This window comes from Microtus oregoni, unplaced genomic scaffold (genome assembly GCF_018167655.1).
Source record: "Microtus oregoni isolate MIOR12 unplaced genomic scaffold, Mior012 000114F_ref0000099, whole genome shotgun sequence".
NCBI classification, from domain to species: Eukaryota; Metazoa; Chordata; class Mammalia; order Rodentia; family Cricetidae; genus Microtus; species Microtus oregoni.
In genome coordinates, this window is record NW_024544743.1 from 567,128 (window position 1) to 582,408 (window position 15,281).

The 15,281-nt window shown below is 43.5% G+C and overlaps 1 protein-coding gene across 1 annotated transcript in view; it reads right to left on the minus strand.

The window, feature by feature from the left end:
• LOC121443901 (kinesin-like protein KIF27) overlaps positions 1–15,281 on the minus strand; it is a 64,874-nt gene that overhangs the window by 15,028 nt on the left and 34,565 nt on the right. Inside the window, exons 10-12 of the mRNA XM_041645657.1 lie at positions 14,073–14,270; positions 2,634–2,747; positions 746–922 (exon numbers count right to left, since the gene is read on the minus strand). Coding sequence (XP_041501591.1) covers positions 746–922; positions 2,634–2,747; positions 14,073–14,270 — 489 coding nt within the window. The remainder of the gene's footprint in view (positions 1–745; positions 923–2,633; positions 2,748–14,072; positions 14,271–15,281) is intronic.

The following is a 15,281-nucleotide window of genomic DNA, read 5'->3' on the forward strand; positions in this document are numbered from 1 at the left end:
TTCGAGGCCAGAAGTCAGCATTAGGTGTCTTCCTCACTGGCTTTTTCACATTATGTTTTGAGACAGGGTCTCTCAGTGGACCTGGAGCTTGGTGATTTGACCAGGCTGGCTAGCCAGGCCCAGGAATCCCACAGAAATTACAAGTGAAAGTTTCCATCCCCCACTTTTATGTGGGTTCTCGGATCTGAACTCAGGTCCTCACCCTTGGATGGAAAGCAAATTACTTTAAAAAAAAAAAAAAAAAGATTTGTTTATTTATTATGTATACAGTATTCTCAGTATTCTGTCTGCATGTATGTCTGCAGGTCAGAAGAGGACACCAGACCTCCTTACAGATGGTTGTGAGCCACCATGTGGTTGCTGGGAATTGAACTCAGGACCTTTGGAAGAACAGGCAGTACTCTTAACCGCTGAGCCATCTCTCCAGCCCACGGAAAGCAAATTACTTAATAAGCTCGTGATTTACCTTTTAAGTTTTCTAATTTTTTATGCCTTAAAGGTGTTTTGTCTGAATGTATGGTTGTGTTCCATGTGTATGCCTGGTGCCTAAGGAGGCCAGAAGAGATTCCCTGGGACAGGAGTTGTATAGAAATGGTTGTAAGCTTCCATGTGTGTGCTGAGATCAAACCTCGAACCCCTGGAGGGGCAGCCAGTGCTCTTAGTCTCTTAGCCATTTATCCTGATCCAGATTTCCCTTTTAGAGAGAGCATATCCCAGAAGAAGAGAAAACTAACAAGCATGATACCTGACTAGATCGCAGCTTCTTATTTTCCAGCTGGCTCTTCTCCTGGAGCAGGGCTTCCTTCTTAGAGACAATGGCTTCACGTTTCTTCAGGTCTTCCTCCAGCATCTCTAGTTCTTGGCGTTGGTTCAAAACTTTCTCTACTTCTTCATCTAACCATTTCTTTTGCTCATCCAATTTCTATATTAAAAGAAACACTATGGTTTGTTACTCCCCCACCACAAAAATTATACCATTTCAAGAGGCTGAAACTTAAAATGAACGCTACAATTATCAGAGCAGTTCCTGTTCCCAAGGCTCTGGTGATTCTGAGAGCATGCTGCTGTGTTGTTTTATAGGGAGTTATAATTTATTGGCCCACAGTGGCACACTCCAGCTATTTCGCCTGACAAAAGCATCACGGTTTTCTTCACGTCTGTTAAGATCACTGCTGCAGAGAGTAGGCTCCCACTGGCAGTTGCTCTCTCAGCCTTCCACCTCCCCCCCCCCACTCGATGGACTGCAAGGGCGGTATGGTCAGCTCCCTACAGCCAGTTCCCTATGCTGCCTGGTCTGCAGACGGCATTCGATACAAGGTCAAATAAATAAGTAAATAAATGCCTTATTCAATCAACCAATGAAATAAATACTCCATGGAAAAGAAATTGACTTTGTAGATTGTCAACTTCAAAGGCCACAAAACAAAATGAAGGGTGGGAGGGCATACAAAGCGTGATAGTATTCTGTTAGACACGACCAGGAGCAAGTAGAGACATACATAAAACACGACTAAAACACATGCCATCACAAGCACACTGAAATGTCTTTAAATCACTAAAACAACAAATAAACAGAGATGTCAACAGAGCACTGTTTTCCGGTCTCTCCTGGGCCCCATAGAAAGAACTAGAAATCTATACTAAGACAGTGAGAACCAGACACAGGGTCCCGTGCCTGCACTCCAGAGCAGAAGCACGAAGATCAGAAGTTCAGGGCCATCTACCTACATAGGAAAGTTTCAGAGTAGTCTGGGCTTACCTGAGACCCTGTCACAAAGCAACTGCACAAAGACCACAAAGTAATAAAAATGCAGGAGAAAAGGGAGCAATGTAGCCGAAGCAAAAGAGATGCAAAGGCAGCCAAATCTCAGAACAGACCTATGAAGTATGATCCTGTAAGCACTGTCAACCCACACCACACTGTACCTGTTCAAACACCTCAGTTTAGCCTCCAGGAAAAGGCCTTAGGAATCCACAATTAAGTTAATATTTATAGCATCTCTCAAGTGTGAGTGGAGTTTCCAATAGACAAAAAGACAACTGTTGAAAATATTTCTGGATGTAAATGGTATCTATGGGAATAGGGCCATGCTCTAAATGTTACTATTAAAATATGTAAAATGTAAGTATTTTCAAAATTTAAATAGATGCATTTATATTCTGAATATGATTACAATTTTAACTACACTGTTTTTCTTATATAAATATTTTTAATTTTTTTGACCTTTGAATTTAGTTTACAGGTTTTGGTTTTATTTTAAAGTATAACACAAAAATACTATAATATGTTGTAGTATATACAAAATTTGGTTCTGTTTGAAAGTAGAGCTCTGGATTTTAAAAATATACCTGTCTGAGAAGACATCTGTCTTTAATGGGACTAAATATAATCTAGAACATGGATTTCATACCATATTTAAAAAAATCATTTCTGCCAAAATAAGATAACACATTTCTGGATGAGAAATAATTTAGTAACATTTTTGAAAGAAATACAGAACATTTTACAAACAAGCAACAAAAAAATCTAACATTTGAAGATTTTATTCAGAAACTGCTATTTTTTAACCTATATTGAGGCTCTCTCTCATCAAATTGAAGAGAATTAGAAATACTGAACAGAGCTGACCAACCTGGACTTGGTCCACACCTCTAAAAGGACCTTTTCTTCTGTTCGAGTTAAGTCCATCGAGGTCCTCAGCCTTTGGGGTCAGACCTTCTCCTTGCCCGGTTTTTAACTGCAGGTCCTGCACACAGAGAAATTAAAACACCTTACTCACCTTTACTCCCCGCCTCTCGTTAATACTCAGATGAGCATTCTCTCTCTGCTCTCTCTGCTCTCTCTGCTTCCCTCATCCCTTCCAATGCTCGTCAGATCCCACAGCCACATGCATGCCACATGTACCCTGCTGCGTTTACACCCACCGTCTTAGAGGGGTTCTCAGCATTCACACGCCTATTACAAGAGCAAAATACGATGAAGAGTGAGGCTAGTTTGGCTCCAAGGCAATAAGGTCAGGGTTTGCTAACGAAACTGAAGCTTTCTCATTTTGTGCTACAGATTTCCGCGTGTTTTCTCTTCCTTTCCGTGTTTTCTCTTCCTTTCCAAGACTGTGGCCCTCACAGCCACCTGCGATGTGCTGTGTCTGAGTTGGGAGTAGGAATGTAAGCCTGCAGTGCAGAATCACTCTCGGGCTGGAGCAGCGGCTAGGTAGTTAAGAGTGGGTGCTGATCTCGCAGAAGACCTGAGTGCCCAGAACCCATGTTGGGGGGCTCACCACCGCTGTACCACAAGCTCTGGGGGATCAGGTGTCTCTGACCTCTGGGGGACCTGTGCTCACAGGCACATACACACCCAAATATACAGAATTAAAAATGGTAAGCATGTTAAAAATGGGAGCCTACAGCTTGAGAAAAGCCTTGTAAGGTCAGACAGACTCAAGCCTTGTTGAGAGCACTCCCCAACCCCACTAGCTTCCCTCCACCCTGCAGGACTGAATCAAGACGCCCGATGCTCATGGTGTTCCTCTACTACTGATACCGGGAGTCAGGAAGGAGGCCGTGGATGAGATGCTTCACATGTGCTAGACAGCAACTCAGGGAAAGAAACATGGAAGGAAGAGACTAAGGGGCCTGGCCTTCTAACTCAAGAGACCTAAGGATTATTTAAATTTTCAGAGTAATTTGAGCAGATGTTTGGTTATATGTGGGCTTGTTACTGACCTACGATGGAGAAGTACAGAGGATGAAAGTGTGAGTTACTTTCACAGCGATTCCACCTCATAATTTTTTTATCTACTGACTTCAATCGGTTATATTTTGTGCTTATCTGAGCATAGTTTACGCCTATACTCTTACTACTTGGGAGGCTTGCTATGAAATAGTCCTCTTGTACACTGTAAAGATTTGTCACTTAAATTGGTTTAATAAGGTGCTGATTGGCCAGTAGTCAGACAGAAAGTATAGATGGGGCAACCAAACTAAGGATGATGGGAAGAAGGGCAGGTCAGGAGTTGCCTGCCAGACAGAGAGAGCAGGAGATGAATATGCCATCCTAATAAGGGTACCACCACGGGGCAGAGCTTAAATAAGGAGTATGGCTTAATTGAAAGTGTAAGAGCTAGGCTGGGCATGGTGGTGCACACCTTTAATCCCAGCTCTGGGGAGGCAGAGACAGGTGGATCTCTGTGAGTTAGAGGCCAGCCTGGTCTACAGAGTGAGACCCAAAACAGTCAGAGAAACACAGAGAAACCCTGTTTCAGATAATCAAAAAAGAAAAAGAAATAGAGTTTTTTTTAAAAGCCACATAAAGATGGAAAACACACAGAGAATCTGGATACTGTATGTTATTGTGTTGTCTTTGAATTGTTTGACTTCTGAGGAAGGAGCAACAGCTGCTCAAAGACATTTGATTATAAATGCTGCTGGGTTAAACCAACATATATATTTTAAAAATATCTTGACTTCAAAATATAAGTCAAAAGATATGCTACTTTGGGAAAAAGGTTTTGCTTTTGTTTTCACAGGAAATGAGAGGTTGTGGATTCATTCTGCATAAAGAAAAATCAGGTTTGATCAAGGAAGAACCCTTGAAAAGTCTCCAATAGGAACAGATGTCCCAGATGATCCAACATCTCAGAGCAACTGTGTTGCTGCTTCCTCTGAGTTCTACAACCAGAACAAGCTTCAAGACTGCTGGCTGAGAGGATTCAGCCTCACAGACTACTCCAGTCAAGACTTGAACATAATCCTAAATTTTCTTTGGGTCCCCATAAGATTATCAGTGCCCCCAGTCAACAGGAAGTATCCTAGAAAATTAGGCCCACATTCCCCAAAAAAATGGATTATGAATGTTTGTCTTTATTTAGTGTGTTGGTTACAAGTTGTTATAAATAATGATCAGGAAAAAATCTAAAGTAAGGAGATTAGATTCAGAGTTCTTGTTTTGAAAAGAAAAAGAGGGGAAATGCCATGGGATAATGCCCGTACATGGTAAAGATTTGTCACTCATACTGGTTTAATAAAAACACTTACTGGCCAGTAGCCAGGCAGAAAGTATAGGCAGGGCAACCAGACTAAGAGAGTTCTGGGAAGGGGAAAGGCAGAGTCAGTCACCACCCAGGCCCAGAAGAAGCAAGATGAGAATGCCTTATTACAGAAAGGTACCAAGCCACGTGGCTAAAAATAGACAAGAATTATGGGTTAATTTAAGTTCTAAGAGCTGCCTGAGCTAACACCCCAAACAGTTTATAATTAATACAAGCCTCTGTGTGTTTCTTTGGGACTGAACTGCTGTGGGGCCAGGTGGGACAGAAACTTGTCTACAAAGCTGAATGGCCAGTATCTAGGCAAGAGGCATAGACAGGATTTCCAGGCAGAGGAAAACTGAGAAGAATCTGGGCATGCAGAAGATACCAAGAGATACAGAACAAGTTAAACACATAGAAATGAGAAGAGGTAAAGACATCACTTGGTAGAATGCAGATTAGTTTAAGTTATAAGAGCTATTGGGGGCAAGCCTAAGGTAAGACTAAGCCTTCATAATTAAATCCAAGTCTCTATGTCGTTACTTTTGGGCTGGCCATCCAAAGAGAGTCCAACAAGAAAGCTTGCTACATTTGTCCCTTGCAGAGACAGCACGGAAACAGGACTACTGTAAACTCCATGTAAGAAGGAAACAGGTGGGTATAACTAATAAAGCTCAGCACCACAGCACAACCCATAATTTTAGACATTCTCTCATATTTCTTTGTAAAAGCTCAGTATGGTGTCTGTCTATGACTGTAACCAAAGCACTCTGGAGGGTGGGGCAGGAGCACATGCTGTAGGTCAGCCTGAGTGACAGAGACACACTCTGTCTCAAAGCCAAGCAAAAGCCAAATCTTCACCACAGGGATGTGGCTCAGGTGGCCAGTGCAAGCCTCATCCATAAAAGACCCTGAGTTCCCAGTCTAGTGCAGCTAAGACAAAGCAGGGAAGACGAGCCTGTGAACAAGCCATTCTATGCTCTGGAAATGGTTTAGATAAGTATGAAGAGGACAGACAGACTAAGTTACCTCCTTTTGGACTGAGCATGGTTCTTTGTTTTACAGGAATGAATATAATCTTACTACACTTGGAGCAATCTGTTTCTTTTCCTGGAATACCTACACTGAACAATTACTGCAGAGTGTAAAAGTTCAAGCTGTAGGTAGAGTTTCATTTCAGCAGGTTATAGCATGGATTTAGACAGCACTCTGTCTGAGGTAAGCGTTGGCCTGTGTTACGTGAAACCCTCAAAGCACAGTCTGACAGGCAGGCCTGATCCTTATATGGATGGAAGAACAGAGACCAAGGCCCTGAGTTGCTTACAACAGAGACAGAATTAGAAACACTACAAACTGGCAACCGACATTCCGGAAGATGGCAGTAACACCCACTCTCAGGCTGCCCTCTAGAACTTGCTCCAGGGACAGCTGGAGGGCACTGCCCTCCAAGGTGGTAGGCAATGGCAAACACCATTTTCAGCAGCAAAGAAAGGGAAGTTTGGAAAACAGAAGAGAGGAGAAAAGTGGGGAGTCTGTTCTAGAGGGCCTGTCCCTGACTGGTTAAGGACAACTGCAGCCTACAGAATGACAGAGCAGGACAAAGGCAAGCCTCAGAAACTGCACAGGTAGTTCTATAGGACCGAGGGTGTGGAGGGAGAAGGAAGAAAGGAGGGGGAGGAAGGGAGGGGGGGAGGGAGAGGAGGTGCTTGCAGCAGACTACACTGGCAGAGGGAAGGAAACCAGGAAAACCCTCTCTTCTCAGCACTCAAACAGCATGGACAAGTTAGAGGCAATGGTCCCTCCTGGGATGTCTCATTCCGAAAATCCAAAACAAATGTCACAGGGCTGTATTCTGAGATCTGAGCTGGAGAATACCTCTAAGTAAAGAGGGAAACTTTCAACCACACAGTCTTCCCACAGTCTTCCATGAGGTGGGGATGTGACCTAAGCCAGAGAGCCCAGTGGCCCACAGACAGGCGCAGCACCCATGCTAGGCTATACTAGGGGCCATACCGAGCAAGCCCAGCACCCGCACTCACATGCAGACTTCAACAGTCAGGGCCAGCATCTGAGCACAGCCAGTGATTCTCTCTCCTTCATGCTCACCGCCCCCCTCAACTAATCTCTAACTGCATTCAGCAGACCAGATGGGTTTGCCCTGTCCACTCCCCTCCCCGTCTGCTGAGCTATCCTGGGTGTCTGGCCTCTGCCTCCCACCTTTAGCTACGTCACATCCCTTCTTTTTACTTCTCCTCTGGGTTCCCCTCTGTTCTGACACTCACCCTGAGTGCGGTCTTCTGCCCCTCCTTAGCCCTGGGACCCAGGATTGAGGATGCTGGGCTATCTTGTTCCTTTACTCTTCCCAATCTCTAGTCCGGGGGCCAAGTTTTTTTTGGAGACAGGATCTCAAGATACAGCCTATTTTGACCTTGAATTTGCAATCCTCCTGCCTCAGCCCCTTCAATGTGGGAATTCCAAGCCTGAGTCATTAGATCCAGCTTTCTTTAAATACACCATTTGTTAGCTGTCGTCAGTCATCTGCCCGTCAGAAGTCTGGACTCACCCATCTAGCTTTGTACCCTTCAACCAATGTCCACCATTTCCCAACCCAAACTTAGTTTTGACAACACCCTTGTCAGTTCCATCAGGAAGAAAGAATAGCATCCTCAACAGAGGGTGCTGGTACAACTATAATTCTACATGCAAATGAATGAAGCCAGGCCTGTGCATCACATCAAATATGAAAACCAACACCAAACAGATTAACAAGCTGACTGTATAAGCTACAACCATACAGCTTCTGCGAGCAAATACAGGCTAAGTTCTTCATGGCCTTGGACTTGACGTCAAAAACATTGCAGGGATGTGATGAGGGCGCAGCTCAACTGGCACAGTCCTGTCTAGGAGGCAGAAGTCCTGGGTTCAGTCCCCAGCACCACATAAACGGGGCATGGCTGTGCAAGCCTGGAATCCCAGCACGCAGGGAGAGGAGGATCGGATGTTCATCAAGGCCATCTTTGGTTATATAGTGAGATGGAGGCCAGGCTGAACTATATGAGACCTTGCCTCAAAATAGAAAAACAGAATAGCATTATACCCCATATGACTGGGCCTTTTAACACCCTGCCATGGAAAGGGGCAGGACTCATGGCCCCCTCCCCCCAACAAGGATTTGTGAGCAGTTGACAGGGGAGGGAGAACACTCTCTGCAGTGGTATAGCTGCTGGTAAGGAATACACGCTCCTGTACACAACTCAAATGAGCAGTGGGCAACAGCAAAATAAATAAAAGAGGAAAATGAAGGGGAGCGAAGTGGGATTAGAAGAGAAAGGGGTTAACAGGAGTGAGAGGGGGGTAAAGGGATAGCAGGGGGAAGCAGGAGACATCCAAATATAGTAGGTCCATGTGGGAAAATGTCATATTCACCAACTCAACATCTGAAAGAGTGCTACTACCCAATATATATAAAGAACTCAAGAAACTAGACATCAACAAACCAGATAATGGAGTACAGATTTAAACAGAATTCTCAACAGAAGAATCTAAAATGACTGCGAAACGCTTAAAGAAATGTTCAATATCCTTAGCCACCAAGGAAATGCAAATCAAAACAACTCTGAGATTCCATCTTACATTTGTCAGGACGGTTAATCAAAGACACAAGTGACAGCTCATGCTAGCGAGGATGTGAAGCAAGGGAACACTCCTCCATGGCTGGTGGGAGCGTAAACTTGTACAGCCACTATGAAAATCAGTATGGCAGTTCCTGAAAATCCTGGGAATTTTATCTATTCATAGACCCAGCTATACCACTCTTGGGAGTATACCCAAAGGATGCTCCATCCTACAGTGGGGACACTAACTCAAGTGTGTTCATAGCAGCTTTATTCAAAAGAGTCACAGACTAGAAACAACCTGGATGCCCCTCAAATGAAGAACAGATAAAATGTAGTACATTTACACAATGGAGTATTGCTTAGCTACCAAAAAAATGATAACATAAAATTTGCAAGCAAATGGATGGAACTAGAAAAGATCATCCAGAGTGAAGTAACCCAGACCAGAAAGACAGACATGGCATGCACTCACTTATATGTGGATACTAGCTGTAAAGTAAAGGATATCCATACGACAGACCCAGAGAGGCTAAATAACAAGGAGGGCTCAAGAGGGATGCATGGATCTCCCTGGGAAGGGGAAATAGAAAAGATATCAAGGGTGGGTAGGGCAGGTGGGGATGGGAACAGGAAGAGAGTACTGGAAGAGATGATTTTAAATGGGGAGGCATTAGGAGACCAATGTAGAACCTAGAGCAGTGGGAACTCCCTGGAATCTGTGAAGCTGACCCTAGTGAAGACTCCTTGGAATGGGGGATGTGGAGCCTAAACCAGCCATCTTCTGTAACCAGGCAAGGCTTCCGGTGGTGGGACTACCACCCACAAAACCTCCAACCTACAGCTTGTCCTGCTGGGGTAAATGTGGTGCAAAACTTATGGAAGAGGCCAATAAAGGTCCAAAGTGAGGCCCAGACCACAAGAGGGAGCCCATGCCTGAGAGTCCCTGGAGGGCCAGGAGCCTAAGGCTGGACCTCCCAGAGAGACCTGGGAGAGAACCAAACACGGCTGACAAAACAAAGTCAATAAAATGATTCCTAATGATATCCTGCTATACTCATGGACTGGCGCCTAGCCCAGTCATTATCCAGCTTTATCCAGCAGCTGATGTGAGCAGATGCAGGGATCTGCAAGCAAACGTTAGGCAGACCAGAGGGAGAGGATAGACTGCAGGAGCCAGAGGAGTCAAAGACAGAAGAATATGGTCCACAGATTCAACTCTGCAGGGCTCTCAGGGACTCACAGAGACCAGAACATGGAGCCTACATGGGTCTGAGCTAAGTCCTCTGTATATACATTATGGTTGTGTAGCTTGGTGTTCTTGTGGGACGCCCAGCAGTGGAAGTGGGGACTGTCTCTGACTCTTTTGCCTGCCTTTTCCTCATAAATCCTAAACGAGAGGGGATGTGCCTAGTCTTATTGTAACTTGCTATGCTAGATTTGTTTGATATCCTTGAGAGGCCTGCTCTTTTCTGAAGGGAAATGGAGGAGTGGATCTGGGGAAGAGAGGGAGGTGTGTGGGGGGAGGAAGCTGAAGAAGTGGAGAGAGAGAAACTACACTAGGGATGTGATGTATAAGAATAAATAAAAAGAGCCAGGTTGTGGTGGTACACACCTTTAATCCCAGCACTCGGGAGGGAGAGGCAGGCGGATCTCTGTGAGTTCGAGGCCAGAAAATGTTATAATAAAATCTACTCTGTGTTGCTAGTAGGAATGCAAAAATGATGCTGCTGTTGCTATAAAAACCCAGTCACTGGCAGCTCCTCAGAAAGCTAAAGGAACTTAAACACTTGTAAATTTAAAAGGCAACAATACCACATCAATGTTCTTATGAACAACAGCTAGAAAGTCCAACCTCAGCATCCACTGATGGGTAAAAGTGAAACGAATAAACAGGCCGGACACAGTGGTGCACGCCTCTAGTCCCAGCCCTTGGGAAGCAGAGGTAGGCGTATCTCTGTGAGTTCAAGGCCAGCCTGGTCTCTGGAGGGAGTTCCAGGACAGCCAGGTCTACACAGAGAAACCCTGTTGGGAGAGGGGTGATGGTCTTGCTGTTTGCCCAGGCTGGCTTCAAACTGATGACAAGCCAGCCTGTCTCATCCTCAGGAGCTGGCACATACACACTGCGCCCAGTGCCACAGTGAGGGGGGTGAGGCTCCGACAGGTCCTACAACACCAACGAATGCCAAGGGACGGATCATCCCATGTACAAGAAATACATGAAAATGCAGATTCACAGAGACAAGATCCATCAGAGCTTATCGGGAGCTGAGGAAAGGGGGACAGGGATTGCTATTAACAGTTACGGAGTTTCTCTCTGAAGTCTTGACAATGTTTAAAAAACAACTATGATGGCTGCACCTCGCTGTGAATATAATTAATGCCACATAATTAAACATTTATAAGCGTTGGATGGTAAGTTTTATATTATATATATTTTGTCATACTTCATGAAAATTGACAGGGCTAACAAGCTGGCTCAGTAGGCAAGGCGCTTGTCACCAAGCCTGCCGACAAGAGTTTGACTCACAAACTCCTCAGATGTGAGGAGAGTGGAAGGAAAGGACAGACTCCTGCACCTTGTCCTCTGACTTCCACACACACACAAAAATAAGTGCAAGAATGAAAAATTAAAAATTATAATAAAAATAAAATTTAACAATATATCAAAGCCCATTGTATGGTGAAGAAATTATATTCCAACAAAAATTATAATAAAAAATTTAGCATGGACAGATTCAATACAATGCCAATCAAAATCCCAGCAAAATTCTTCAAAGACCTCGAAAGAATGGTACTCAACTTCATACAGAAAAGCAAAAAACCCAGGATAGCCAAAACAGTCCTGTGCAATAAAAGAACTCCTGGAGGCATCACAATCTCTGACTTCAAACTCTACTACAGAGCTACAGTACTGAAAACAGCCTGGTATTGGCATAAGAACAGACAGGAGGACCAATGGAACCGAATAGAAGACCCAGATATCAATCCATATATCTTCGAACATTTGATTTTTGACAAAGAAGCAAAAAATATCAAATGGAAAAAAGAAAGTATATTTAACAAGTGGTGCTGGCATAACTGGATATCAACATGTAGAAGAATGAAAATAGGCCCATAACCAGCCTGGTCTACAAGAGCTAGTTCCAGGACAGGCTCCAAAACCACAGAGAAACCCTGTCTCGAAAAACAAAAAAAAAAAAAAAAAAGAAAGAAAGAAAGAAAGAAAGAAAATAGGCCCATATCTATCACCATGAACAAAACTCAAATCCAAATGGGTCAAAGACCTCAATATAAAGCCAGCCACACTGAACCTTATAGAAGAGAAAGTGGGAAATACACTTGAATGCATTGGCACAGGGAACCACTTCCTAAATATAACTCCAGCAGCACAGACACTGAGAGAAACAATTAATAAATGGGACCTCCTAAAACTGAGAAGCTTCTGTAAAGCAAAGGACATGGTCAACAAGACAAAACAACAGTCTATAGAATGGGAAAAGATCTTCACTAACCCCACATCAGACAGAGGTCTGATCTCCAAAATATACAAAGAACTCGAGAAATTATAACCAAAAGAACACATAATCCAATAAAAAAAAATGGAATACAGACCTAAACAGAGAATTCTCAACAGAGGAATCTAAAATGGCTGAAAGACACTTAAGGAAATGTTTAACATCCTTAGTCATCAGAGAAATGCAAATCAAAATGACTCTGAGATTCCATCTTATACCTGTAAGAAAGACCAAGATCAAAAACACTGATTACAACTTATGCTGGAGAGGTTATGAATAAAAGGGAACACTTCTGCATTGCTGGTGGGAATGCAAGCTGGTACCAACTCCTTTGGATGTCAATGTGGTGATTTCTCAGAAAATTAGGAAACAACCTTCCTCAAGACCCAGTAATACCACTTTTGGGTATGTATCCAAATCATGCCACAAGGACATATGCTCAACTATGTTCATAGCAGCTTTGTTTGCATTGCCAAAACATGGAAACAACTAAATGCCCCTCAACCGAAGAATGGATAAAGAAAATGTGGTACATTTACACAATGGAGTATACACAGCAGGAAAAATCTTGAATTTTGCAGGAAAATGGATGGAGTTAGAAAACATTATTTTGAGTGAGGTAACCCCGACACAGAAAGACAATTATCACATGTACTCACTCATAGGTGGCTTTTAAAAATAAAGCAAAGAAAGCCAGCCTACAAACCACAATCCCAGAGAACTTAAACAACAATGCGGACACTAAGAGAGACATACATAGAACTAATCTACATGGGGAGTAGAAAGTAGAAAAAGACAAAATCTCCTGAGTAAATTGGGAGCATGGGGACCTTGGGGGAGGGTTGAAGTGGGGAAAGGGAGGCAGGGAGGGGAGCAGAGAAAAATGTAGAGCTCAATAAATATCAATTAAAAAAACTTAAAAAAAAGATCAAATTGAACTCTAAAGGTTATATTAAGTAAACGGAAAGGGATAATAAAGACCCCTCCACCCCCAAAAAAATTTAGGATGGGCAAATACGTCGTAAGTTCCATAACTAGGTTCTGTGTTGGCTTTGAAATGGTCTGAAGGCAGATTACAACCCATGTTAAAATACATCTAATCTGGGATGCTGGTAATGGAGGAAGGTGGGTGCTGCAGGAACAGACACCATTGTCTTTTGTTTCCCGAGTCTCTACAACCACTCTAGAAATAAGTCGTCACTTAAAAACATCCTAGGGCATTTCTAATTATGCTGCAACCTTGAGTTCTGTTTGCTGTTTCAACAGAACGGAGCCTGGCACACAGAGCTAGGAAGTATTTTTAGGATTGTCCACTTCTTTTCCAGAGTCCTGGAGCTAGTCTGATGAAGGCAACTTTAGTTAAGAAGAAACAAACTCAGGGAGGTCTAATGCTTTTCTCCATGCACCTCGTGCAGGAGCAGAGAAAGCTGGCGGTGAACACAATGCCAGCCTGGCTCCAGATCGCAGGCTGGCCCATGTTCCTTTCCAGCTATCCACTCCATAGAACACCAGGTATGCAGACTGGCTCATTCGCACTCTGAAGGGGATGCTAGCACTCCAGCTGAACTCTCCCACCCAGCAGCAGGAACAGCGTACGGCAAAGCACTTTGGAAAATGAGCAGTCCTTTACAAATGGTGCCGTGTACAAAGTGACCTTTATAAGCTTACATTTTTGACATCCTTAAAGATCTGAGTTTTTATCATTGTAACTTGTGATGTCAAAACCTTCAAGGCAGTCCTTAGAGTTGATTAACAGGTTTTACTATGTGGCTGAGAGCTTTACAGGAAAGAGGACATCACTGAAACACAGGCAAGGCCAGAGACACTACACAGGGCAGCCGAATGAGCCTGGGCTTCAGCCTGAGCCTTTGCCATCTCATACAATGCTAAGCAGGAAGTATGGACAGTATTACTTTGATTTTTTGCTGGTCTCTCTTAATCTCTGCATCCAGGTGCTTCTTTTTCTCGCTCTCCTCACGAAGCCTTCTCTGCAGCTGCACTTTCTGGTATTTCAGGTGATCCACATTCTGCTCCAGCTCGCTGGCGCGCCTCTCATTCTGGATGGAAAGTGAGGCTAGCTTCTTACTATCTTGCTGCTTCTTCTGTAAGACCTGGGATCACATGGAATAATCCAGAATAAGAAAGCATATTTCTCTCATTTCCTCAGTGGTAAGGGTGGCCACTGTCTTGGATTTATATTTATTTTGGTCAGGCTCATCAATACATGCTTACTTTTCTACACTCCTTTTAAAAGCGTTTGAGTTAGAATCTTTTACTTCTAACTCTGTAATTGAAGAAAACCCTGTACTTTCATCAGATATCCAAAGAAAGCTGAAACCTGTGTTGACAATCAGAGGAAACCACCTCTTTTGCTTTATGATGAGTCTAATTTAAAATATAGACGGCATGAAGTATTCTGTTTAGTATATAGTCTGCAAATCTCTGCAGTGTATTCATTAAACTGTATCTCTCTCTCTCTCTTCCTCTCTCTCTCTCTCACACAATCCCCCCCCTCTCTCTCTCACACATACACATCTCTCTCTAATACACACCTCTCTCTCTCTCTCTCTCTCTCTCTCTCTCTCTCTCTCTCACACACACACACACACACACACCTCTCTCTAATACACACACATCTCTCTCACACACACACATTTCTTTCTCTCTAATACACACACACATCTCTCTCTCTCTAATACACACCTCTCTCTCTCTCTCTCTCTCTCTCTCTCACACACACACACACACACACATCTCTCTCTCTCTAACACACACACGCACGCACAGGGGCTCACACCCATATTCTCAGCACTGTAAAGCCTGAGGAGGATGATCACATATGTGGTAAAAATTAGAACACAAAACTGAGTTTATAAATAAAATTATGCTACCCCAGACTCTATATCTACCTGTACTGTCCTGTGACAAATTATTTGTGGCATGTTCATCAGATGTAGGGAGACATGCATGTCTTTTCTATAGCTCCTGGAGGTCTAAAACTTCCTGCTTTGTACACGACTACACAATATTCCGCTCCTATTTTTCTGATTCAACTGTAGCCTGAATCATTCAATCTTTGAAGAAGTTGACTAGCACTGTCATCTGCCCTGAAAACCCACCAC